A 24,039-nucleotide genomic window follows, 5' to 3' on the forward strand; every position below is an offset into this window, starting at 1 on the left:
GGGCAGCACAAACTTAGCCTGGCCAGAGCAGCACACCCATCTTCCTCCAGAGCTGCACCATCTGCCCCCAACTCACCAGATTAGGCCGGGAGAGCGGTACTGAGATGGATTGTTTAGGGTGGGGATTGGGGAGAGAGGCATGTTGGGGTGGCAGTTTAGACTAAGAGGGTTTTGGGGTCACCAAATGAGGGTAATGTTCTCTTTTGTCAGACGTTCAGAGAGATGGTAGGGTCTGAGTACGATCACTTTAATATGATGGGTTCTTCTAATGCAGGGTTCTTGCATTGGTGATGGGGTGTGAGGCTTCTCTGCGCACTGAGCCTCTTGTGCACACAGCTCTGTGCTAGGGCAGCAGATAGAATTGTGTTGTCTGGTCTCCTGATCTGCCTGGACAGGCAGCAGCCAGTCCTCCCGTCAGTGTCAGAGCTCTGTTAGTTGCCCCGTCAGCTGACTGTGTGAGCACTGTTCTAGGTGAAAAGTCAGAGGCTGTTGGTACAGCAGATGGTTGACATGAAACAGGTGGTTTTGCCTGTGTCAGTGAGCAGTGTGCTGGTCCCTTGCACTCTGTTACTGCATGCTGATTTGGCCCCAGCTGCATAGGGTTTGATTGGCATTTTGATGCCATTGCACTTCTGTATTCTAGGGGAAGGTGCTACTGCGGGCCTAGTGTCAGTGCTGGTGGGAGAGGTTAACAGGGGCCAGGATCTGTTATTGGAGAATATTCCAAGTAAACTTGCCAGCTTATCCTTTGTTCCGTACCTCGGCTCGGATGATACTGGCTTTGCCTGCGAGGGCAAGAATGGGTTAAGTCCATAAGGTCTAAGGAGAGTGAAATAAGTGCTGAAGTCTGTGTCCTCTCAATAGCTGAGTGTGGGTGAAGAAGACGCGTGTCCTGCAGCAGCCCCAGGAGAGAGAAGGCAGAGATAAACAGAGCAGGGGGGTGAGAGCTGAGAGCATTCAGAACATTCCTGTTCCTCGCACGCTCAGTTGGGGAGCAAGAACCAGGCAGGGAAACCGCAGGCAGCGCGCACAGCACACCAATGTTCACTGTTAACGTCTCGTCATCCATGTCCTATGGGGGACCCCCATCTCTCTCTCCCTCCCGGCAGCAGCCAGGCCACAGGAAGAAATGGGACCAAAGGTACTGTTCTGTAATACCACTTAGTCTGAGCTGATGCAGGGAAGGGGAGTGGGACCATTGCTCAGGCAGCGAGGAGCATCTGGGAGAGGTTTCTGGGCACAGGGTGCGGTGTCTGGCTGGGGTGATACCAGAACTGACCGAAAAGTCCTAGCTATTCCATGCCTGGCATTTCTGCTTGTGCCAAGCCTTGGTATAACCTAGGAGTTAATGATGCTTGTCCTGGAAGGCAGACAGGAGTGCGTGCAGCCCCGGTTAACATCAGCTGGATGTAACGCAGACACAGACTCAGAACTGGAGTTAGGGGTTTGTATTGGGGGAACGGGAGCCCTCAGTGTCTGTGGTTTTGAGCAGTGGTGGGCGGAGGTTTGTACTGAAGCTTACTCCACTGAAACAACCCCTCCCTGCAGTGGGGAAGGGGGGTCTGTCTGTCAGCAAGACTGCAGGGCACTGGGACTTACAGACTCCAGATTCTGTAAGCAGAAGACTAAACACTCCAGGTTGGACACAGTGGTTTAGATGCCGCAGCCAAACAAACTGCTCTCCCCGCTGTCTGAGAGGTCCTAGGATCACAGAGAACAAGGCCAGCTGAGAGCCCATGGGCGCCAGCCTGGCCCCCTTCCCTGCAGAAATGCCACAGTGGTTTAAGGGTTACTGCCTATGAGCCACAGAGATGGCAGCTTTCAGGGCAGGAGGGGGCAGCCTATGAAGTGAGGTCCAGAGGTCCCATCCAGTCCATCTCCTAGGGGCCAGGGCAGGGTTGTTCTCTACTGAACATTTACTAGCATAGTGTCATGAGCAGTGGGACCCCCAACCCTTCCCCTGGAGACAATTCCATAGCTGGCTCTCATTCCTCGTCAGGGCTTGGTTTGACACTCTGTCTTCCTTTTTCTTTAATTCCATCACATTCCTCCTAGTGCCTCCTCCCTCCCCCCACCCCTGTTCTGCTCACACCACAGGGCCTATGCGGGCCTGGGGCGAGAGGCTCCAGCCCAGGCCTAAGCCCTCCTTAGACATCCTACTCTTCCTTCTTTCTTTCCTTCTCTTGCTCTCCCTCTCTTCCCGTAACTGTCTCCAAGTGACCCTGGCTCTGGGCTCCCTCCCGGTGTCCCTCGCTGTAAATCCTGCTGCCAGGATGAGTGTGTCAGTGAAGGGGGAGAAATCTCCCTCATGGCTCATGATGGTGGAGCCTGTGTCTGTCCCGTGGGGCTGATGGAAAAGGCTCCCCTGCAGCCTGGCAGCGTATTGCCCAGGCTGTAGCTTTTCTGGAGCTCCATTGTAGTGCCCAGAGTCGAAGTCCTTCCCTGTCCCAGCTCCTTTCCTCTGTTCAGTCCCCTGACAGAATCTGAACCCTTCCTGCACAACCAAACTTGACTTCGGCCATGAACAGGGTTCCACTCTCCCTGTCTGGCCTGGGCTGCTCTTTGCATGGCCTCAGGGTGGTTACATCCCATATGTTTTACTTCTCTGAGTAGTGTCCTGCAGAGGGATTACTGCCACTTTAACATGTTCCTCCACAGCAGATGCTCTGGCTTCATTCTTAGCACATGTCCTGGGTATTTCCATCATCTTCCTGGGTAACTTTAGAGATAAAGTGTTGTTAAACTCTCTGATGAATCTCAGCGTTTTGGTATAAATTTGTTCCACTGAATGCTTAGTATTTTCCTGAGGCATTTGCTTCTAAGGCCCTTAAATGTCTGTCTCCCTGTACCTTTGGTGGATTTCCAGCTTTCACATCCGTATGTTAAGATAGAAATAACATTTGGGCTCAAGATTTGTAATTTGTATAAATTAGATTTTCAATGACCAAATCTCGTTTTGGCTAGTAAATCAGCATTTCTCAAACAGGGGGTCTTGACCCAAAAGGGAGTCACAAGCCTTTATAGGGGGGTCACGGTATTGCCACCCTTCCCTCTGTGCTGCCTTCAGAGCTCGGTGGCCAGAGAGTGGCGGCTATTGGCCGGGTGACCAGCTCCGAAGGCAGCGCTGTCGCCAGCAGCAGCACAGAAGTAATGGTGGCATGGTATGGAGGGAGGGGGTCGTCAGATCCTGAAATATTTTCAGACGAGGTCCCAGCAAAAAGAGTTTGAGAATCTTTGTGGTAAATGCAGCTCCTGCCTTGCCAATTTGTGACATTATTGCTTTCTGGACATTCCCATTAGCTTGCATGTTACTGCCAAGGTACATGAATTGACTCGCTTCTTCCTTTGCCTTCCAAAGAAATGCTTGAGTTGGTAATTGCTGGGGTTCTTGTTCGATTTGTTTTTTCATAATTAACTATTAATCCCATCTGTTTTGTGATGCTGGACAGTCTGATTGAACTATCACTTAGAAGGACTATGTCATCAACACTAGTGTACTGTTGCTGAGCCATGCGTTGCCTGTGTTGGATTTGTCTATAAGGTAGTCAATGGCAAAGCCAAACAGGAGAGATGACAGAACACAACCATGCTTGACACTCACATCTGCATTTATTTCACCTGGGCGACCTGCACCTTGCTATAAAGCCTTGATAAAGTTAATTATTTGTGTTAGCCTTCAGTAGCACTTCAAGATGTTCCAGAGTGAATCGCGACGGAGATGATTTTGTAAAGTCCATTCCGTTGACAAGGAGTGGGTTTGGCCAGTCAGTGCTCTTTGGCTATTCTCAGGGTGAAAGTCTGGCTGGCATAAACTGCCTCCCAGCTCACTGCCAGGCAGCCATAGCCTGGTGGCGTGTTGCCGCAGCTTTTCTGGAGCCCTATTATAGTCCCAAGAGTCAGTCCTTCCCTTCCCTTCCCCAGCTCCTTTCCTCTGGGTACAGAGGCCTGTTCAGCCGGCTGCTGAGCTCCAAACGCCTCCAGCCCTTGGCCCAGATCCTGTGACTGACGGGAGCTCTAGGCTCCAGCCTGTTGGATGGTGCAACTCCCAGCACCTGCTCTGTGATTTGCCAGCCTTCTCATTGCTGGCTGATGAGTCGCAAGAGTCTGAGCTTGGGTGCAGGGAAGACTTCAGCCCTGCCGGATTCCAGGTGCATCAGGAAGCTCTCGTCCTGCTGTGCTCAGTGGCTTGCCTTCTTTCTGCACAGCAGGAAGCACCAGATCCCAGGGCACTGCAGTTGACTTTGTTGGCAGTTGTGCCCTCCTTTCTCTAAATGTCTGATGTCTGTTCACATAGAGAGCCCCGGAAAATCATCCTGCACAAAGGCTCCACCGGACTGGGCTTCAACATCGTCGGGGGAGAGGATGGAGAGGGGATCTTCGTCTCCTTCATCTTGGCTGGCGGCCCTGCCGACCTCAGTGGGGAGCTGCGGAGAGGAGACCGCATCTTGTCGGTGAGTCCTGTCACTACTGCTGAGAGAGGCCTCGACCAGTGTGCCGGGAGCTGCTCTCGCTGTTATAGCTGCATTATGTCTAGCAGTTTGCCTGTCTCCCCTACCTCGGGCATTTACAGAGTGCCTGTCCCCTAGCCTCTAGCAGTTCCTTTGAGCTCCTTGTGTTTTGCATTCCTAGTTATAATTCTCAGCAGTGCAGACACAAATCCATCTGACCCTTTCCACAGCAAAATGAGGCTGCCTGGGCAAAGCTGGGAGAGCAAGGCCTGGACACCGGGCCCTGCAATTAGAGTCTCAGCGGCTGAGTCCAGACAGTAATGTACTGTACTGCTGCAGTTCAGTCACAGACACGTGTGTTTTCATTCCCCAGCTCTGTGTGCACGGGGAGCTTTGCAGTTTGAAAACTGAGCAGTTTGGCCAACAAAACCTATATTCCCTCCCTCAAAGAGTGAGGAGCCCCAAGGTGCGGATGGGGGCAGTGGCACTGTGTGCATAAGGTGGGTAGCTGTGTGTGGATGCTGCCTAAAAACCATCCTTTCAGCCACACACCAGAGAGATTCTTAAGGGGTGTTCTGAGCTTGGCCTGGCCTGGCCGGGTCCATTCCATCTCTCAGTTTGGCCCCTGCCACTGGGGTAAGTGTATTGATTCCATGCAGATGAGGCCAGAGCAGATCTTGGGGGGTGGGGGCAGATTTTCCTCCATTCCCTGGGGTTTTGAAGATCCCCACCAATTTATGCCCTTACCTCACAGGGACTGACCTACAGATGTGACTCCAAAACTGAGCAGCAGTGAACGCTGTAGAGCAAGGTTCGAATTCCCCATCCTCAGCCTGACCCTGTTGTTCCTAGCACCACTGTCCAAGCTTTGCCAGGCCAGGGAGGGAGAGGCTGAGGCTAGGAATTACAGCTGAGCCCTGAGGCAGAAACACAGATTGCCACAATGCTTGGGAGGGGAATGATTCTCTCCGGGTGTGTCTGCACAGCAAGCGAAGATGTGATCATAGAGCAGGGAGGCATACCCACGCGCACTAGTGCAGGCAACAAGAGTAGTGCAGGTGCAGTGACATGGGCCAGCAACCAGAGCCCAGGCCCCAGGGACCTAGGTGTGTACTCAGCTCACCCATGGGACCACGGCTACACTTCTAGAGACCTCGGTTCGAACACAGAGGGGGTCTCAAGGGAGTTTGGAATGAAATCTCCAAGATGCCTTTGTTCACATCATAAAACAATAGTACTTGGCGTAACTGGCCTGGGCTGAAATCACGACTGCGGAGGCGTGGCTGGAAGTCCAGGATGGGACTAGCTGGAGGTGTCTTGGCAGACCAGCCCTGGCCTCCACTAGCCCTAGCTCTAAGGAGTTCTCTAGTGCTGCTGGAGTTGCTAGGGAAGACATCAGTCCCCTGGAACCCAGGCATGCCAGATTCCGAGGCATTTACTCTAATGGGGTTCAGTTGGGAGCTGGCCTTTGAGCTGAAAAGATCCCCAGATGCAGCTGAGAGTTTGGCCCTGAGCGAGCTAGTGGGAGGGCACTGTCTGGGGAGGAATGCCCTGGTGTCGCCTCCTGGACAGCGCCTGGGATGGGGCGGGGACTCTCAATCATCTGGGTGAAGAAGGACTCTAGTTTGATCTGAGAGACTCTGTGATTGTATCTAGAGCCGTTTTGGAGAGGGGTCAGTGTGTATGTGTGTTATTTGTAATGGTTTCCTGTTTGGCCGCTGAAATGGGTGTGTATCGTTCCTATCGGCTGTTGCTCTTAACTCAGCCTGTAGTTTGGAGTGCTAGTCCTTGTCTACACAGGACAGTGTTTCCAGTATGAGCTAAGGTGTGAATTCAAACTGGTCTAGTTATACTGGTATACTCCACCCTCCCCATGTGGACACACTATAGGCAACCTTTCAGAAGTGCTGTGCCAAGTCTTCATTTATTCACTCTGATTTAAGGTTCTGTGTGCCGGTAATACATTTAAATGTTTTTAGAAGGTCTCTTTCTATAAGTCTATAATATATAACTAAACTATTGTTGTATGTAAAGTAAATAAGGTTTTTAAAATGCTTAAGAAGCTTCATTTAAAATTAAATTAAAATGCAGAGCCCCCCAGACCGGTGGCCAGGACCTGGGCAGTGTGAGTGCCACTGAAAATCAGTTTGCGTGCTGCCTTCGGCACCCATGCCATAGGTTGCCTACCCCTGCACTATACAGATATAAGAGTAACTTTTTACATGTATCAGAGGGGTAGCTGTGTTAGTCTGGATCTGTAAAAGTGGCAAAGAGTTCTGTGGCACCTTATAGACTAACAAACGTATTGGAGCATGAGCTTTCATGGGTGAATGCCCACTTTGTCGGATGCACGTCATGTAGCTTATGCTTGGGAAGGGGTTTAAGAAAGCCACTCTTATACTGGAGTATGTGCCCACACAGAGGGATTGTATAACTAGATCAGTGTAACCAGTAAATCTTTTCCCTGTAGATAAGGCCTTAGTGATGGGAAAAACCCTTTCTCTCTAATGCATGTGAATTTGTTACTGGTAGGGTGCAGATATTGGCCTGACCTGCATGGGAGAAATTGTCCCTCCCCCTCAGCCAACTGAAATGCATTTTGCATCCACACACAGAAATATTTCAGTCAGTTGCTGGGGGTATAGCAGTCACTGCAAGTTAACCCAGAATTTGTAGAGGTGACCACCGACTGAGTTTCAATTGCTGCAGTTTCAATCAATCCAGAACATCTTGCTGGCACACACAGAGGAATGTCAACGCTGACAACTGTCAGCTTTACCTTCAGAGCTGTCAGCTCCCTCACAGGTTTCTTTCAGTTCACCAGCAGGCAGGCCAGGGGAAAATGGGTACATTCGCAGGACGACTCCCTCCCTCAAAGAGTGAGGAGTCCTAAGGTGCAAACAGGACAGTAGCACTGTGTGGATATACAATCCCGAATGGGGGAAGTGAGCACCTTCCCTGGGCTGTATAGGGGATGAGTGAAGCCATCTTCCCTCTGCACTATTCTCAACCAACATACTTGTGGTAGCCAAACTGCAACCTGCAGCGAGAGAGCTGTGCAGGTGTATCGCTGGCTAGGACTGGAGTCTGGGGTCAAACTATAAATGGGGTTTCTAGTGGTGTTGCAGAGGGGTCAGAGAAGGAACTTGGTCACTGATCAACAGTTGGATCGCTTGCTTAGCATCTCGGGGACGTTAGCTAAGGGGATTATTTTTGGCAAGGGGCTTCTGAGCAGACTTGAGAGGAGGGAGAGAAGCGTGTCTCAGTTGGTGTGCTGAGGACAGTTCAAGGCACTGTGGCTCTCAGCTGCCCTATCAATAACTAATCGGATCCCCTCATTTGTGTTTGGTCAGGTAAATGGTGTAAATCTCCGGAATGCAACTCACGAGCAGGCGGCAGCAGCTCTGAAACGGGCGGGGCAGACAGTGACCATCATCGCTCAGTACAGACCTGAAGGTAGGAAATTGCTGAGTGCTGACACCCGCTGTAAGGCCTGGCTGGGGGCCCGCTCCCTTATACACTAGCCCCAGCCAATCAAATCAAGGGCCCCAGCTCCAAGGTGATCCTTAGTCTGTGGCTATGTCACCCTGGCTATTAGATGTGGGGCTGGAGTGCTAAGTCTAAAGGCTCAGCTGAAATTGCTCCCCACTCAATGGATGCTGCCCAGTGTTGTCATTGGCTCACCTCTATCAGGAAACATATATTCCTCCTTGCACTGATATTCCAGTGGCCCCTCCTTTTTGTCTATATATGGAATTGGAAGCACTGGCAGCTACGCCTAGTGGTGACTTCGGCAGGCGTTCCTGGCTCTCAAGTAGTCTGTGAAGTTTATGTTTCTCCATGTTCTAGAGGTCAGGCCTAGACTGTGTATAGAGACCAGGACACACCGTGTCCCTGACATGCTTGTTTTTCTTGCCACCACATCTGGCTGATGATATGGTTCAGCTGAAGTCACAAGGTTGTTTGGGTTTGCAGTCCCCTATCATCCTCCAGTCAGAGGTGGAGAACCAGTCTCCATCCTGAGTGCAACTGGAGTGTCCACCACTGATGGATGAGAGTGGTGCTTTTATTGCTCCTGCCCCCCTTTTGGCATGCCCACCGCCCCCATGTCCCCCACCCCTCTCAGCGCACCCTGCCCCTCTTGGTGTGCCATCCACTCCCAAGTTGTCACTTTGAGGTGTCAGATCCTGGTGCAGATCCCTCACATCAAGACCAGCCTCTCTTCCAAAACTGCCACTCTGAATCAGTGTGGAAGGCCTAGAATGAGCCCTCCTACCTACACTGCCCGCGAGGATTCAGCAGTCATCGGGTGCCAGCTTAGATTATACTGCAGATGTTGGGCTAGCCTCTACTTAAGGTATCCTCAGAGGACAATGACATGGCAGTGGTCCTAGGCCAGACAAGGACACTCACCTCATGTATCATTCCTGATTCCCTCAGCCTTAAGATTGGTAGCAGGTTCACAGACTATTTACAGTCTGCAGGGAACTTCCAAATTTGTGGGAATGAGACTCAACTGCTTTACCATCCCTTGTTATATCTGGCACAGTGGAGTCCTGGGGAAGTAGTCAGGTGTTTTTGAGAGAGATTGGGGTGTTTAATAGAGCAAGTAGCAGTGTCTTCTCTCTAGGTCAGCATGGCTCACTGGCCTGAAATACTGGTGTTTAATAACTTGTTACAACTGGGAGCCCTCATCCTGCTCAGGGTAATCCAGAGTCCCTGCAAAGTAGCAGGACTTCATGTGTTCAGAAAAATCTATTGGCGCAGCCCCTGCCAGGTGAAGCAAGGTGCCATGGAGTAGACTAGGGCTGAAATTGGAGTCAGAGGAGAAATTCTGAATCACTCTCATTTACAGCCAATCTAAAATCCTAGTATCAGAGAGGTAGCCGTGTTAGTCTGGTTCTGTAGAAGCAACAAAGAATCCTGTGGCACCTTATAGATTAACAGACGTTTTGCAGCATGAGCTTTCGTGGGTGAATACCCACTTCTTCGGATGCAAGCAATCATCCGAAGTCATCTGCTTGCATCCGAAGAAGTGGGTATTCACCCACGAAAGCTCATGCTGCAAAACGTCTGTTAGTCTATAAGGTGCCACAGAATTCTTTGTTGCTTCTAAAATCCTAGAGTCCCAGCAGACCATACTGAGTATGTCTACATTGCAGCTGGGTGTGACCCATCCAGCCTAGTTAGACAGACTCAGGCTATTGAGGCTGAAGCTAGTGTGCTAAAAATAGCAATGTGGCCATTGCACTTTGGGCTCCCAAGCTCATCTGACTGCTTAGGCTTGAGAGCCAAGCTGCAGGCCAAGCAGCAATGTCCACACTGCCCTTTTTAGCACGCTGTCTAGCTCAAGCTTCACTAGGCCGAGTTTGTCTCATTCCCAGCTGTAAACTCTTCTGCCAGGGCCGCAGCCTGTTCCGGGTGGAGGGAAGGTTCTACACAAAACTGACATTCCTGTGTCATTTCTCATGTAATAACTTAGTTTTGCTCCAAGTCACTAGACAACCCCTAAAGTGACTTTCACGAACTGTACCCACTCACAGTGGGGTCTCTTATCATCGCCCTGCAGCCTGGTCATCTCCGCAGCTCCACCGCCAAGGCTGCGCACGCCGGCTGTGTAGGTTTAGTCCCAAGATGGCCCCGCTCCCCAGTCAGCAACAACGCAGCTTGGAGTCGCTCATCCTCCGGGTAACTTTGCTGAAGCTGGATTACACGCGGGATGAACGGGGCCCACACACAAGGCAGCTCCTTAAAAGGAAACGGTGCATCTTGCACGACGGGCCCAGGACAGTGTCTGCAATCAGCGGAAAGTCCCTTTCCTCCCGGGGAAAGATTAGCAAGTCCCCGCCGTGCTGGGACCAAGCTCTCCTGCCGCTTCCGCCTGCGGGGTTACTGGGCTCGCCTCACGCCCGCCCGCCCAGAGGGGGAGTTTTTAACCTCCTGAGGTGCCGGCTGAGTCGCTCGGGTCCCCCCTCGCTTGACCAGTGGCAGCCTGGGGGCTCCGCTGCAAGGCCCCCGAAGGCCCCGGTCGCTTGGATCTGGGCCCCGGCCCCGGCCCGGCCCCACCAGGTGTGGCAGCGGCGCGGCGGGGGCGGGGCCTCAGGACGAGCGCTGCTTCTTGCACCGATTTAGTTACTGGGGCGCCAGTCTGCGTGTGAACGCCCGGCTCGGTCCCCGCCGCGGGCGGCCTGTGCGGGCGCCTCCCCGCCGGGTCCCTGCTTCCCCGCCGGAGCCGGGCCGAGCCGGGGGCGGGGCCCGGCCTGCATGGCGGCGCTGGAACCGCCTCGCCAACCGCCGCCGGCCCGGGGCGGGGTCGGCGCGTGGAGGATCCGCCCGGCGCGCTGCGGGGGGAGGGGAGCGCCAGGCCGGCTAGACGCCTCGCGCCGCCTGCGGTATGGGCGGGGCGTCGTATGTAAAAGACAATGTCGGTGATAGGCCGAGCGCGTGGGGGCGGGGCTTGGTAGGGGTGGGGCCGAGGCAGTGAGCGGATGCTGATTGGAGCGAGTCAGGTCTGGGGGCGGAGCCGCCGCCGCAGCCTCCCGCCCGTGCGGCTTTGTGTCCGGGGCCGGACTCGGGAGCCGGGCTGCTCCGGCGCGGGCTGCCATGGGGCGCGGGGCCGCCTGGGATCCCGTCTGCTAGGTGAGCTGGGCCGGGCCCCTCCCCCCGCGGGGCTCCCCGGGCCCCTCCCCCCCTCCGCCCCGCTCACCTTGGGAGGCTCGGCCCGGGCCCCTCCCCCCCTCCGCCCCGCTCACCTTGGGAGGCTCGGCCCGGGCCCTTCTCCCCATGGGGCTCCCCCTGGCCCCTCCCCCGCTCAGCCCCCCTCACCTGGCGAGGCGAGGCTCGGGCCCCGGGCCCTGCACCCGCTCAGCCCCGCTCACCTTGGGAGGCTCGGCCTGCGCCCCTCCCAGCCCCCCTCCCTTCGGCCCGTCCCCCCCTCAGGCCGCTTCACCCGGGGGGTTGACCTGGGCCCCGCCCCCTCCCGCTTCCCCCCCTCCCTGGGGGGTACAGCCTGGGCCCCGCCCCCCGCTCACCCTCCCCTGCCCCTGTTGCATTGAGCCCCCCCAGCCCATTCCAGGGGCTGCACCTCAGAGCCCACCTGCCTGCCCTGCAGCCACTGTCTCCTTCCACGGGCTGGGCTCTCTTGTCCCCCCACCTGCCCAGCCGGCCTGGCACGCTTGGGCTGTGTCTGTAGGAATGAGCTGATTGTCAGTGAACTGACAGTCCCTAGCAGCCCTTTGCCTGCTGATCTGGATGTCCCACAAGCATCCCTTCCGGACACTGACTGGCCAGCACAGATGTGTGGGGTTTAAGGGCCCTGGTGATTTCCTGGGTAACAAGGCCATAGCATTTCACCCAATGGTTTCTTCTTTCCATCATTGGATCTCCTTCAGCCATTATCTGATAGATTAGCTTAATCCACTGGATTAAGTTAAACTGGAATAAAGCACACTCAGCTCCATATGTGGACACTTCTGGAATTCAGGAATAACTGTTGCACTTTAAACTCTCACCTACCTTGATCTGAATGAACGTTCAAGTGTAGGCAAGTTCTAAAGTCCAGCATTTGATGATAGTTCATTTTTGTAGCAGAGCTAAGATGCTCTTAATAAAATGCAGTTTGTACCAGCAAAACAGTGTTTTTGCCAGTATAGCTTCTACTGGTTCCCCAAACAAAATAAGCTGCCAGTAGCAGCATGTGTTGTTAGTATAACTGTGTCTGGAATGATTGTGCAGGTACATAAATGTCATTTAAAAAAATCATGCCAATAAGTGACATTTGAAGGTGCTTTAGCTGGTTGTATTGTAGCCTGGGATGCGCTAGGCTTTAGCTCTTCCAGTTTATGCAATATCTGCACTGCCAAAAACAAGTGATCTCTCTGTTTAAAAAAAAAAAAAAGCCATCTAACTTGGGATAGCGATCTTGCCGTAAAATCCTAGTGGAGACAAGGCACAGGTAGAGTTCAGCATGTCCTGAAGTGAGCACTGTATCCCACTCCCTATTGGGCATGTCTTGTAACCTGGCAGAAACCTTTGGGTATCCTGCAATAGTGTAATTTCTGAGCTCTTTGGGTTTAGCCTACTGTCTTTCTCCTGCGTGTGGGGGTGATGGGTGCAGGGCGAGGGGATGGTTAAGTGACATGAGCTCTCCTGACCCCTGAAAGCTGCTACTAGTGCCCCTTGCTGATGCTCAACATGGCTTTGAAAGAGGGTGGGAAGGTAATGCACTTAACAAACACGTTGAATAGTTGTAGTTCCTTAGAGGGCTCTTCTGGCATCTGGGGATGTACGCAGAGCTGCCATTTCTGGGGGGCACTGGGGCTACTCCTGTCTCTGAAGCAGGTGCTGCAGTGGCTGTGTCAGCAGTGAAGAGGTACTCTCTGATGCCACAGCTGGTGCTGCTTGGTGAAATCTGGAATCTCTGTGCTGCTTGGGAGTCAATACTGATGGTTCTTTCTCTGTTTACTGGAAGCAGAGTTTGTCGGGGAGACTGAGTGGGGGTGCAGATGTTTTGTTTCTGTGACAGGAATAGTAAATATAGTGCCATGGTGATGCTGAGGAGAAGTCAGCAGTGGACTCCCATGAGATCCTGTGGCGAGGCGAAGCTTGCCGACTGCCCAGGAGATTGGGCACAGAAGAGGAAGATCTGATCCTGCTAAGTATGTGGCTCTCATCCCTACTTAGTAATGTGCTAACATGGTAGCTGCTGTAGCCCATGGAATAAGCTGTCCCTGAGCATGCTGGGCTAGATTGTTTCTCTCCAGGCTACTGCCACAGGGGGATAGCTCTTAATGTATTAGTCAGTTTTCAATATGAAAGCAGTTGGTTCTGAAAAGTCCAAAAGAGGCTGGAGGTCTGTGATCCTTGTGAAGCTTGAGCAGGTGGTAGGAGTCTCTCTTTAAAAGATGCTAATTAAACATTGTTTTTAAAATTAACAGATTTGCCTTTAATCCCTTCACAAAGGTGTTAGCAGCCAAGTGGTGCTGCTAGTGCCAGGCTGAGTGGCAACTATTTGGCAAGGCAATTAATCCGAAGTGTCCCTGAAAAAAGGGAACAGTTGGGTTCTGACACCTTACTTTGCATGTTGCTGGGCAAGGCAGCTGTTAGTTATCTACTGACCCACTGGAAAGAATACGGACAGCTACCCTATGTCAGAACCGTGGACCATCCTGTCTGGGCACCAACAGACGCAGGACGCTTGTAACTGAATGTCCTCACTAGCCATACAAATGGCTAATGCTTTGTTGAATCCTACTGAGCTTTTGGCCACCATGATATTTTGTCACAGTTAGTTCCATATTCCATGTGTTGTGGCTTTAAAATATGGATTTTCTTGTCAGTTTTAAATGGTTCCCTTTGATTTCTTTGTGCCCTTATTCTTGTATTGTGAGTGTAATAGGAGCACCCAATCTCCCTTCTTTGCCATTCTTCTATACATTTCTATCATACCCCCTCTTAGTTTTTGTCCTCTCTGACCTCTTTATTCCTTTTCTCTTCCTATGGAAGGCTTTCCAGGCCATTGATCATTTTTGTTCCCTTTCCTTCTGTTTCTTCTCTATCATTTCCAAAGCAGGTGGTTTGGGGAAATGTTCATGTGATCCCTTCTTCTGCCACAAAGCCCATCTGTGAAGGGAGGTGCAGAGGCTGTCCCCGGAGAGGAGCGTTTTGTGCAGCCCAAGGAGTATGGCATGTGGTGGTGTTTCAAGAAGCACTTTGTGCTCCTGTATTTCAGGTTCAGTTTGCAAAGTGAGATTTGGCAAAGAAACAAGCAGGTGTGGGCTGAGCGTTTCTTAAATGTAGGAAAAGGCAGAGTGAGATTTTAAAATAAGCAGCTGGTCACAAAGCTATATGTTGTTGGGGTCTGTAGCCCATGGCCTTCATGTACTGTATGTTATGTGTCAAGTGTCATAATATGTTGGCCTCAGGCACACACGTGCATTAAAGACCATTAGAATGATCTGTTGTCTGCATGGAGAAAAGCAATGATATCTCTAGAAAAATGTTAGGTATTGAAGAGGTAAGCAAAGCCCTAGACTGCTGAGACTGGCTCCGTGACCCATGGACTTCCTCCGGATCAGAATCTGCTTGTGCTTTGCTGCTTTCAGTCCAGCCTAGGCAGAGAGGACGGTTAGTATTTGGGTGTGTGGGATCCTGCCTATAACTAAAACCAAAAATGGAAGGCCTGGCTTTCTGAGGCAGTTAGGATCTGTTCAATTCATGGAAGGTGCAGGGAGGCCATCCTTTGAGAGCAATTAGAAGGCAACAAATCAAAGTTAAGAGAAGTAAGCTGCTAACCTGGATAGGCTGGTGTAGTGAGTATCCCAATACCTCTTCCTAGGGATGGCAATAAGTTAAAGGAAATGCAAAATAATATGTCCAGATGTTCAACAAAATCACGTCAGCATTACAGACAATAGACTGAGAGCTCAAAAGAATTGGGACCCTAAGAACAACCCTAGAGAAGGAGAAACCAGTCAGAATGGCACTGGTAGCAACAGTGGTCCCTGCTTATGCACAAATAAAAGGGAACAGTAAACCAAGGAGCAGATGTGAACCCATGATTGCAATGGCCATGGACACAAGAGACAGGCATTTAGAAAGCAGTGGATATGAACTGCCCCTGTTCAGAGCCTGGCAGTGCAGGCCCATAGGAAGGAGCTGGCAGAAACTTACCCTTATCAGCAGAGATCCAGGATCTGCAAACTTATCCCCTCCAAACCCTGTGTGATTGCAGGAGAGGCTTGGGGTGCTTGTCCAGGGCTGTGGTAAGTGAATGCACCCTTGCTCATGCTGATGAGTGCCAGAGCTTGGACACAGAAATTCTGGATTAGTATTGACACTTATTCACTTGCCCAAATCCCAACAATTTGTGTATCTTCTTAATTTTTTTGGTTTATTTTTTCAAAGTGTAGACATTTATTTATAGGGCAGTGTATCTATTGGGTTTCTGGGAAACAGGGCGGGCAAAGCCCGCCCCATGCTAGCGGATCCCCCCCCAGCCTAAGGGGAGGTTCCACAGGGCCTCAGAAACCCACTAATTGCGGGGGACAACTAATAAAAGAACAGGGACAGGAGTGCGGTCAAAGGGTCATAAGAAGGGAGCCTGACGCTTCTCCTCACCCCAAACAAACAGATCAAAGATAAAATCATGGGGAGGCAAGTTACTTCTGTCTTCTAAGCACCTGTGCATAGAGATGGGAGCTTGGTGCAAAGCCTTTGGAGGTTACCTCAAGTCTTCTAAAAGAAAAAGCCACTTCCATGTGCTGTTCGGTGTTGCGATTCTAAAAGGAGCCCTTTCATGTTTTGTCTCTCTTCCTGTCAACTTTGCTTTCCATGGGCACAAAGGCCAAGATTTTGACAATGCCATAAATATCCATGAAGGAGTTATTGTCAGGCATGTGACCCAAGCCAGGTGCGCCCTTCATTTTTCAAATTTAAGAACTTTACTGTGGTGACTCTTCCTGCAGCTGACTTCAGAAGGGAACGGGAAACCATGGAGCCGGTACAGTGATGACTTTTTTTTAGAAAGTCACATGGCATTTCTCAGCATCATGCCTCAGCCCCTCTCCTCCACCGAGTGGTCAGTGCCAGAGGTGCATGCTGGACGCAGTCAGGGGAAATTAATGCATTAACCCCAAAGTTCAAAGGGAGAGAAAGTAACAGCAATAAAATAAGTCACTTTTAAAGCAGAAAAAAATCACTGACTGTAACTTTAGCACAAGGCAAGTCACAGGTTCCATAAGTGAAAGCAGGGGACCCTTTCTTCCCTCTGCAATGAGACTGCACATGGATGGTCCCAGAACAAACAAACCTGTTCCGTGGAGGATGAGGCTGTGGCAACATACTTAGCAAGCCTTCCCACATCTCCTCGGAGTGCCGTGTCCCTTCCCTGGCTTTGCAGGTGGATGTAGCCAGCCCGTGCCCTGCTGAGGTTCATCCATCCTGGGCAGCACTTCCTGCTAGAAATAGTCATTTTGGGTCCTGTTGAGTTTTGCGACTCTAGGTATGATTCACAGTCACTTCCTTGCCCACTGCGTCTTCGGTCTTTTGGGATGTTGGTTGGCTCTGAGCACAACTCCCATGTGCAGGGCTCCTTGTATCCTCAGGAGGGGCTCCTTTCCAGCTTTTACTGTCGCCTTACTGAGACTCTTCTTCTCTTTGCTCACATGGCTCCTTGATGGCTTTCATTTCCTCCCTTTTCACTGTTTCCTGGTGTCCTAGAAAGCTGTTCAGTGACGTGCTGTTGACAAGTTCTCTTTGTGGGTCAGTGGAGAAGCCTGGGTTGGTAATCTGGGGGGTGTATGTGTAATTTAGTATCACCAGCTAAGGGTCCAGTGTCATAGTAGCTGAAATCCGAGAGAGCCCTTTTATATTGGGCCACAGACCCACAGTCTGCGGGGTGCAACATTCTTCATGAAGTGACATTTAGTGGGAGGGAGATTCTGGGCCCAGTCACTTGCTCGGGTTGACATGCAGGGCTTTGCTGCTCAGTACAGGAAGCTGCTTACTGGCAATTCGGCTGCAGGTTGCACAGAACTGCAGGAAACTGCAAACAGACATGAAGATCTAACTCCATGGTTCTCAGACTTTTGTACTGATGATCTCTTTCACACAGCAAGCCTCTGAGTGTGGCCGCCCTTATAAATTTAAAACACTTTTTTATATATTTAACACCATTATAAATGCAGGAGGCAAATTGGGGTTTGAGGTGGAGGCTGACAGCTCACGACCCCCATGTAATAACCTCGCGACCCCCTGAGGGGTCCCGATCCCCAGGTTGAGGACCCCTGATCTAACTTAAACCCAGATGTTAGGCAGGCGGTCCCAGCCCCTGATCTTAACGGATCTGTACTAACTCATCACCGCCCACATGGTACAGGAGGTCCTGTACTGCTCTTGCACACTTATGGGACTCCCGGCAAGTCTGCTTCAGCCACAACTCTGGCACTGATGGGTGGCAGTTGTGTCCTGGGGGATTGCTTTTTCTGGGGGCTGTTGAGTTAACACCTAGCTGCTTCGCTGTTTTCACTTCGCTCACTGAATGCGTTTACCATAGAAACAACAGTCCTGGAGGAGGAGGAGTGCTACGTTCACAATAAACAGGAGCCCACATGGAATTGTAACTAAGACCATTAACACCCAGGCTCATTATTCCGCTGTGGGGGTGGAGAGGCAGAGAGAGATGCAGACAATAGTCCAATGGATTTCTAATCCTAGAGCAGCATGGTTTGGGGAGTTCCAGTCCTTTCAGGCTTGCTGTGGGAAGAATTCCAAGCACAGAGATTTCTCCAGGGTGGGTGTGGGGGTAGCGTTGCCCTGCGGCCTCAAGGGACAGATCTCTACTTCAGTACCAGCCCCCAGCTGCCTCGGGCTCTCTGTTTTACCTCCACTCAGCGTTGGGCTCTTGGACCCTGGTGCAGGGCTTGGAAGCTACGCAGTGCATGCGAATGGGAGTGGCGGAGCTGACACATCAGGAATGCAGGGCCTTGCAGGTCAGAAAGCTCTGAGTGGTGGGTTAGAGGTGCAGGGTCAGAGCACCTTGGTAACCTGGGCTCTTTCCAGAACCAACATCTTTACTGCCTCTCTAGGCACCAGTCATTGCCTGGTGTCCTGAGCAAACGCTGGTCTAGTCTGCTCTAGTGCAGGGGTGTATCTGTGGACACTGCTCAGCTCCTTGGCCTTTGCTGTGGCTAATGGTTACCTGGCTGGCAGCAGCAGGGAGAGAGGGAGTTGGGAGCTGGAGCACTCCCCTCCCCCCAATCCCTGCTAGTGAGCTGTTCCACACTGATCCTGCTGCTAGTTAATATTAAACCTGCCCCCGCCCCTTTCTGGCTGTTCCGTCTCCTTCTAAACCAAGCCATTGGCTTTCTCTGGCAGGAGTTAAGTTCATCTGTCAGCAGGCAGAGAGGGTTTGTGTGTAACAAGGGCTGGGAGGTCCCTGATCAACTCAGGACAGCTTGTGGGAAAGGCAGGGAGCTGGACTCCTCCCTCTCGTGAGGTGGGAGACAGGCTGTTATCCAGTGGAGTGCTTGGGGGTATGTGCAGGGGGCTGCTTCTCTGAAATGGGGGGATGCTATGTTTCGTCTGGCTCCTCCAAACGGTGGCCAGACCGAGCTAAGCGGAGGGGGCATCTGATGGGGATTCTGGGGTAGGAAGCCATGTGTGACCCACAAATAATGTTCTAGCCTGTTATAGACATGGGCAGTAAGTGCTGGGTCTCGGAGTCTTGGTCTGTCATTTCACTAGGAACACTGCAGCAGCTGGCTGGATCACCAAGGTTGCTTGTTAGCCTCTCCCCGAAGGGACATCTACTGTCCCGGGAAACTCAATGGTGATTAGTTCCACTTACATAAAAAGGCAATTGCTGGGCCCCAAACTGCTTCTTCATCTGCTGAGGGCAAAACCAGAAAGCTTCCCCCTTAGATTTGGGTAACTGAAACCAAAATAACCAACTGGGCTGTTTGGTGCCAGCCTGTATGTGGCTCTTTGACTTTAAGTGAAATTTGCAAAAAATCAACTTCCTGATTAAAAAGCAGATGATGGAGTTTGAGTGTTCTCACAGCAAATGACTATCCTGGCCTCTTGTCAGCATATACATAAGAACGGCCGTACCGGGTCAGACCAAAGGTCCATCCAGCCCAGTATCCTGTCTACCAACAGTGGCCAATGCCAGATGCCCCAGAGGGAGTGGACCTAACAGGCAATGATCAAGTGATCTCTCTCCTGCCATCCATCTCCACCCTCTGACAAACAAACAGAGGCTAGGGACACCATTCCTTACCCATCCTGGCTAATAGCCATTAATGGACTTAACCACCATGAATTTATCCATTTCTCTTTTAAACCCTGTTATAGTCCTAACCTTCACAACCTCCTCAGGCAAGGAGTTCCACAAGTTGACTGTGCGCTGCGTGAATAACTTCCTTGTATTTGTTTTAAACCTGCTGCCTATAAATTTCATTTGGTGAAAGGCAGTGGAGATCTGCCTTTCCAGTCTCTATCTTTGATTTAATACACTTGTAATGAAACCTAGTGAATAACGCTTCTCTGGAGAAGGGGCTGACTTGTGGCTGGAGAAGTGTCTTGTCTTTGTCTCATGACATTCTGCTCAGCTTTTGCTGAGGTAGACTGTTAAAAAATTGCCAGTTTCCTTTTTACTTTTCTGTTCCTTAGGAAAACTGTGGCAGCCTGTCAGGAAAACTGAACAGGAACACTGTAAGGCAGGGCTCCAGCTGCTACTGGAGCCGCAACACATGCTGTGCTGGCAATACTTTGGCGCTTTCAGCCCACCTATAGCAAGTGTGGGGCGAGGAGGGGGCAAGCCAGACCCAGCAGCCTAAGTTCCCTTTCTGGGGGCACCACATGGGGAAGGAGCTCCTGCAACTCCCAGGTAGGGGAAGAGAGAGAGAACTAGCCCAGGCTCCCCCAACCATCCCGTGGAAGCCCATTTTCCCTTGTTTGGGCAAAACAAGTTTACTTCCTGGGGAGTGGGCTGGGGGACTTCCTTGATTTTACAAAAGTCCTTATGACCTTCTTTTGAACATCAGTGGACATGTGTAGTGTAGCTTTGGGGTGTCGTGCAACCCAGCAGAGCTTCAGAGGCCTGTTCTGTGCATCTCCAGCTCAGACCCTTTGTTTTTTACCCTCACTCTGGCAGTTCAGTATAAAAAGGTTGTTCCAAGAATGCTGCTGCAGCACAGTTAAGTGGGTGGAAAGTCAGGAAATGCCAAGAGTTCAGGTTGCATAACCCTAACCCCGCCCCCTTTGTGCATGTGTGTTGATGTGCTAGTCTTTAATTATATTGTCACATACTGTTATTCAAATGCCACGTAATACGCATCTTTTTGTACAGCTTTGCTATACATGTGCAGTATCTTGTAGTTGTGTATACCAGGCAATCAATCCATGAAAGCTTTGTGAAGAAGTAGTACAGAGAACGCTGTTTATGTACAGCGTATGACAGAAGTTACAACATACTCATAGTCAAAGTTCTGTGGTGTAGGTAGGCCCTGGCCCTCTGCAGAGCCCCATTGACTTCAGTGGGGCTGTGCCGACACAGTCGCACATACGCAGCTCAGTGAAATTCCATGAGTCTCAGCTGTGAACTTGGCTCTGCAACTAACAACCTCTCTGAGCCCCTGAATTGCATGCAAGGATGGCTGTGCTGCTGGCTTAACAAGAAAATAAGTAATACGTAATTACCGTAGCTACCTTATAGTGAAGAGAGCTTGTCTAAAAAGTCTGCCAGTAAAGAAAAGGTTGAACCATTCTGACAGAAATCGCATGGAAATTACAAGGGTACGAAGTCTCTTATGCTCTTACGTAGGTATGTATCTAAGGTTAGTAAAAACTGTCATACTGATGTATTTGAGAAAGTGCGTGACCATGTAAACTATCGATGTACCTGCACAGGGGACAAAATTAAAGGCACGCCATCAGCTTACCCACCATACGGTGACTGAATTTTCCCCTAATACTTTTAACGAAAACATGTTAACATCAAGGGGCACGAAAACTGAAAGAAGAGGGCCAATATTTCTCTGTCCTCCATGTGTTTCCTGTGACAGCATGATGTGTCTGGTCAGTGCCTCTGCTTCCCCTGTTGTCTGTGTGGAGATCTCACAGCGAGAGGGGAGAGGAGAACGTCATAGAGAAGGGAAGTGTGTCTGGAAAAGCTCACGTTGACTGGGGTCTTGCACAGGACCTGAAAAGACTCTTCAGTCTTTGTTTAAAAAAAAAACAACAAAAATACTCCTAGATTCAAGTTGCTTCTGTTCCTTTGGCGTTTCCCGACTCTTGCGTGTTTAACCATCCAACCCTACCATTATACGGCTGTCGTTTGGGGCTGGGTTAGTACTTTGTGAGGAGGAAACTGGTGCAGCCAAAGGTAGAACACAATAGCAACATGACCATTAAAAGGAGGGAGAGTGTCTGGGAGATAAATGCTGAGTCTAAACTGCATTGCAAGAAACAATGGTGTCCCCCTAAAGCTATTAGAGCAGTAGCTCTGCTTGGTGCTCCAGGTCCTAGTGCATTTCTAAGGATGTCTTCAGCTCTAGCAGCAGCTGCTCCACCTTTTTAGGAAGAAGACGAAGGGACATCACTTGCTAAGTAGCTGCAGTAGCTGTTACCAAGGAGGAGACTCTGCGGGAGCCCTGGGCTGCAAAGCAGGAAGAATTCAAGCCACGGTGCAGCACTTGCGTTGGGGAGTCTGGTCGTCTCCCCTGCTCCCCACATAGGGAACCTGAGGGTTGTGATTCCATTTCTCTCTCCTCCTCACCCTGCTCAGGATCTTGTCTTGCACTGATCCTCCCAACTGAGGAAGGCTGGGAGGCAGCTCTGCTCTGTGAATCAGCCAAAGAACGGTTAAAACATAGAGTTCCCCCACCCCCACATGACCTGAGCACGCTCTGTGTGCTGTGCTCCCCACCCAGCCAAGGCAGCTTGGCACTGAATGAGACTTGGTTTTGCCAAGGCTGCTTTTTGCTGCTGGGCTCTGGATCTATCTCTTGGTGGAATCTGTGGCTGTATTTTGTTTTCAACATATGTGAATGGTGCCTCCATACTGGAAAGAGGCAGAGGCCTGTATATGCGATGGTAAGGACACAGCTTTTCTGAGCGTGGCAGATGGCCTGGGCAGATGTTTCCCCGGGAGTGCCTGCTATACCGGAGCAGAGTGTGTGTGTGTGGGGGGGGTCTCTTTCTCATGGGATTTGTGGGCTGTTGGTAAAAGGATACAATTTCATCATGGATTCCATGACCTATGTGACTGCTTCAGCCCCTGCAGCTGCGGGGCCAGAGGAGCTGTGAGCCGCCCGCCCACCCCAGTTGGGGCTTAGACTCAGGGGCGGCTCCAGGCCCCAGCACACTTAGCGCGTGCTTGGGGCAGCATGCCGTGGGGGGAGCTCTGCCGGTCACTGGGAGGGCGGCAGGCGGCTCCGGGTGGACCTCCCGCAGGTGTCCCTGCGGAGGGTCCGCTGGTCCCGCGGCTTTGGTGGGCCATCTGCAGGCATGCCTGCGGGAGGTCCACCGGAGCCGTGGGACCGGCAGAGTGCCCCCCGCGGCATGCCACCGTGCTTGGGGCGGCGAAATGGCTAGAGCCGCCCCTCTCTCCCCCATGGACAGATTGCAGGCTTCTGAGACACAACCTGTCCATGACTTTTACTAAAAATAACTGTGACCCAATAGCTAAAGTTAAGATTTTGTGTCTCCAGCAGGAAGTGACTTTGTGTGTTTGCTGTGCTATGGCTGGATCAGTGGCTTCCTTTCTTTACTGCCCTTGGGGGAGCTTCCTCCTCCCCCCAAATGAGACTTTGAGGGATGATGCTAGTGAGAGGAGAGTGTGGTGGCCCTTCTGCCCTGGAGTCTGGGGCAGGTGGTCTCAGTCCCGCTGTTCTCTGTGCAAATGCTCAGAAATCCCCTAGCAGAGTGAGTGGCAGCACAGGAGCAAACTTTCTCTAAGCTGCTCCTGGTGAGCAAAACCCTTGTCTCCACCCTCTGCCTTCCTTCCCCGACCTTTACACCCAGCTGAAGGTCAGCCTGGCGTCTGATGAGGGAGGAGTGTCAGGTGTTAGGAACGAGGTTGCAAGCAGCTCACTGCAAGGTCTTGCCAGCTTCTCTGGAGCTCTCCCCAGCCAGTGAGTTACTGTTCAGCTTCTTGTATGGTTCTTGGTGGGGTGGGGGGATATGCAGTGAATTTGTCATGTTCATCCTCCTGCCTTCTCAGAGCTGAGGCTTGGGTTTGATTCTTCCCAAGCCACCCCATCCCAGCTGCCTATATGTACACTGACACCCGTCTGGGGGAGGGACAGGCTGAGGGGCTGCTCCCAAGTGGGTCCCCAAACTAGGGAGGCCTTTGGAACTGGAGAGTGAGCCCAGAGCTGCGCAGGACTTTCTCTTAGCTAGGCTGTTATCTTTCCGTAGTATCCTAGCATCTTCTGGGGTTTGTTAAGTGACTAACATTGGTCATTCCTTCCTCTGAAATGCTTTGGTAATGAGTCTGTGCAGCTACTGGGGAGTAGCTGGCTTGGGAGCAGCAATGGGAGCCCCTCGCACTGGGCTGTTGCACGGTCCCCAGAGGGTGCAACTGCTCCTGCCACTAGCTGGCTGGCCCAGCACTAGGATGCTTGGTTCCATTCTCTGCAGCCCAGTGCCCTGCACTAGGAAGTGCTCTGTGCAGTATGACCCTCTCTTCAGGTGGGTCAGGCCCCGCACTGGAAAGGTGATCAGGTTTGGGAGCATCCGGCCCACATACCTGCTGGCAGCTCTCTGCTCAGCTCTTGGATCTGCACTCGAGGATGGCAAGCGGTGGGGTTCCCTCCCCAATGCAGAGAACTAGTTGTTTTGCAGATGGACTAGATTGGGGGCTAAGGAGGCAGCGCCTGCTCTGTGCGTCTTGTGCCTGCACTTCGTGTGCACACATCTTAGCAGAGAGATGCATCTGGTTTGATGCTACAGTTTCATCCTCCCTTGTCCTGTGTCTGGGTCTGAGAGAAGCTGCGTCCCCTCCAACTAGGCTGCAGCTGCCTCCTTTCTATGAAGCTTCTTTAACCTCAGAACATGGTTTCTGGCTCTCCCTTCTCCCTGGGACTGG

The 24,039-nt window shown here is 51.7% G+C and overlaps 1 protein-coding gene across 8 annotated transcripts in view; it reads left to right on the top strand.

Annotated features, from left to right (window-relative positions):
• DLG3 (discs large MAGUK scaffold protein 3) overlaps nucleotides 1-24,039 on the top strand; it is a 163,478-nt gene that overhangs the window by 105,155 nt on the left and 34,284 nt on the right. For 7 of the 8 annotated variants that reach the window (XM_039486972.1, XM_039486977.1, XM_039486974.1 and 4 more), the window contains 2 exons: nucleotides 4,295-4,451; nucleotides 7,802-7,904. In XM_039486972.1, coding sequence (XP_039342906.1) covers nucleotides 4,295-4,451; nucleotides 7,802-7,904 — 260 coding nt within the window. Of the gene's footprint in view, nucleotides 1-4,294; nucleotides 4,452-7,801; nucleotides 7,905-10,932; nucleotides 11,088-24,039 lie in introns of those variants that run through there. The other variant, XM_039486978.1, reaches the window with a different exon arrangement.

This window comes from Mauremys reevesii, linkage group 9 (genome assembly GCF_016161935.1).
Source record: "Mauremys reevesii isolate NIE-2019 linkage group 9, ASM1616193v1, whole genome shotgun sequence".
Lineage (NCBI taxonomy): Eukaryota > Metazoa > Chordata > Testudines > Geoemydidae > Mauremys > Mauremys reevesii.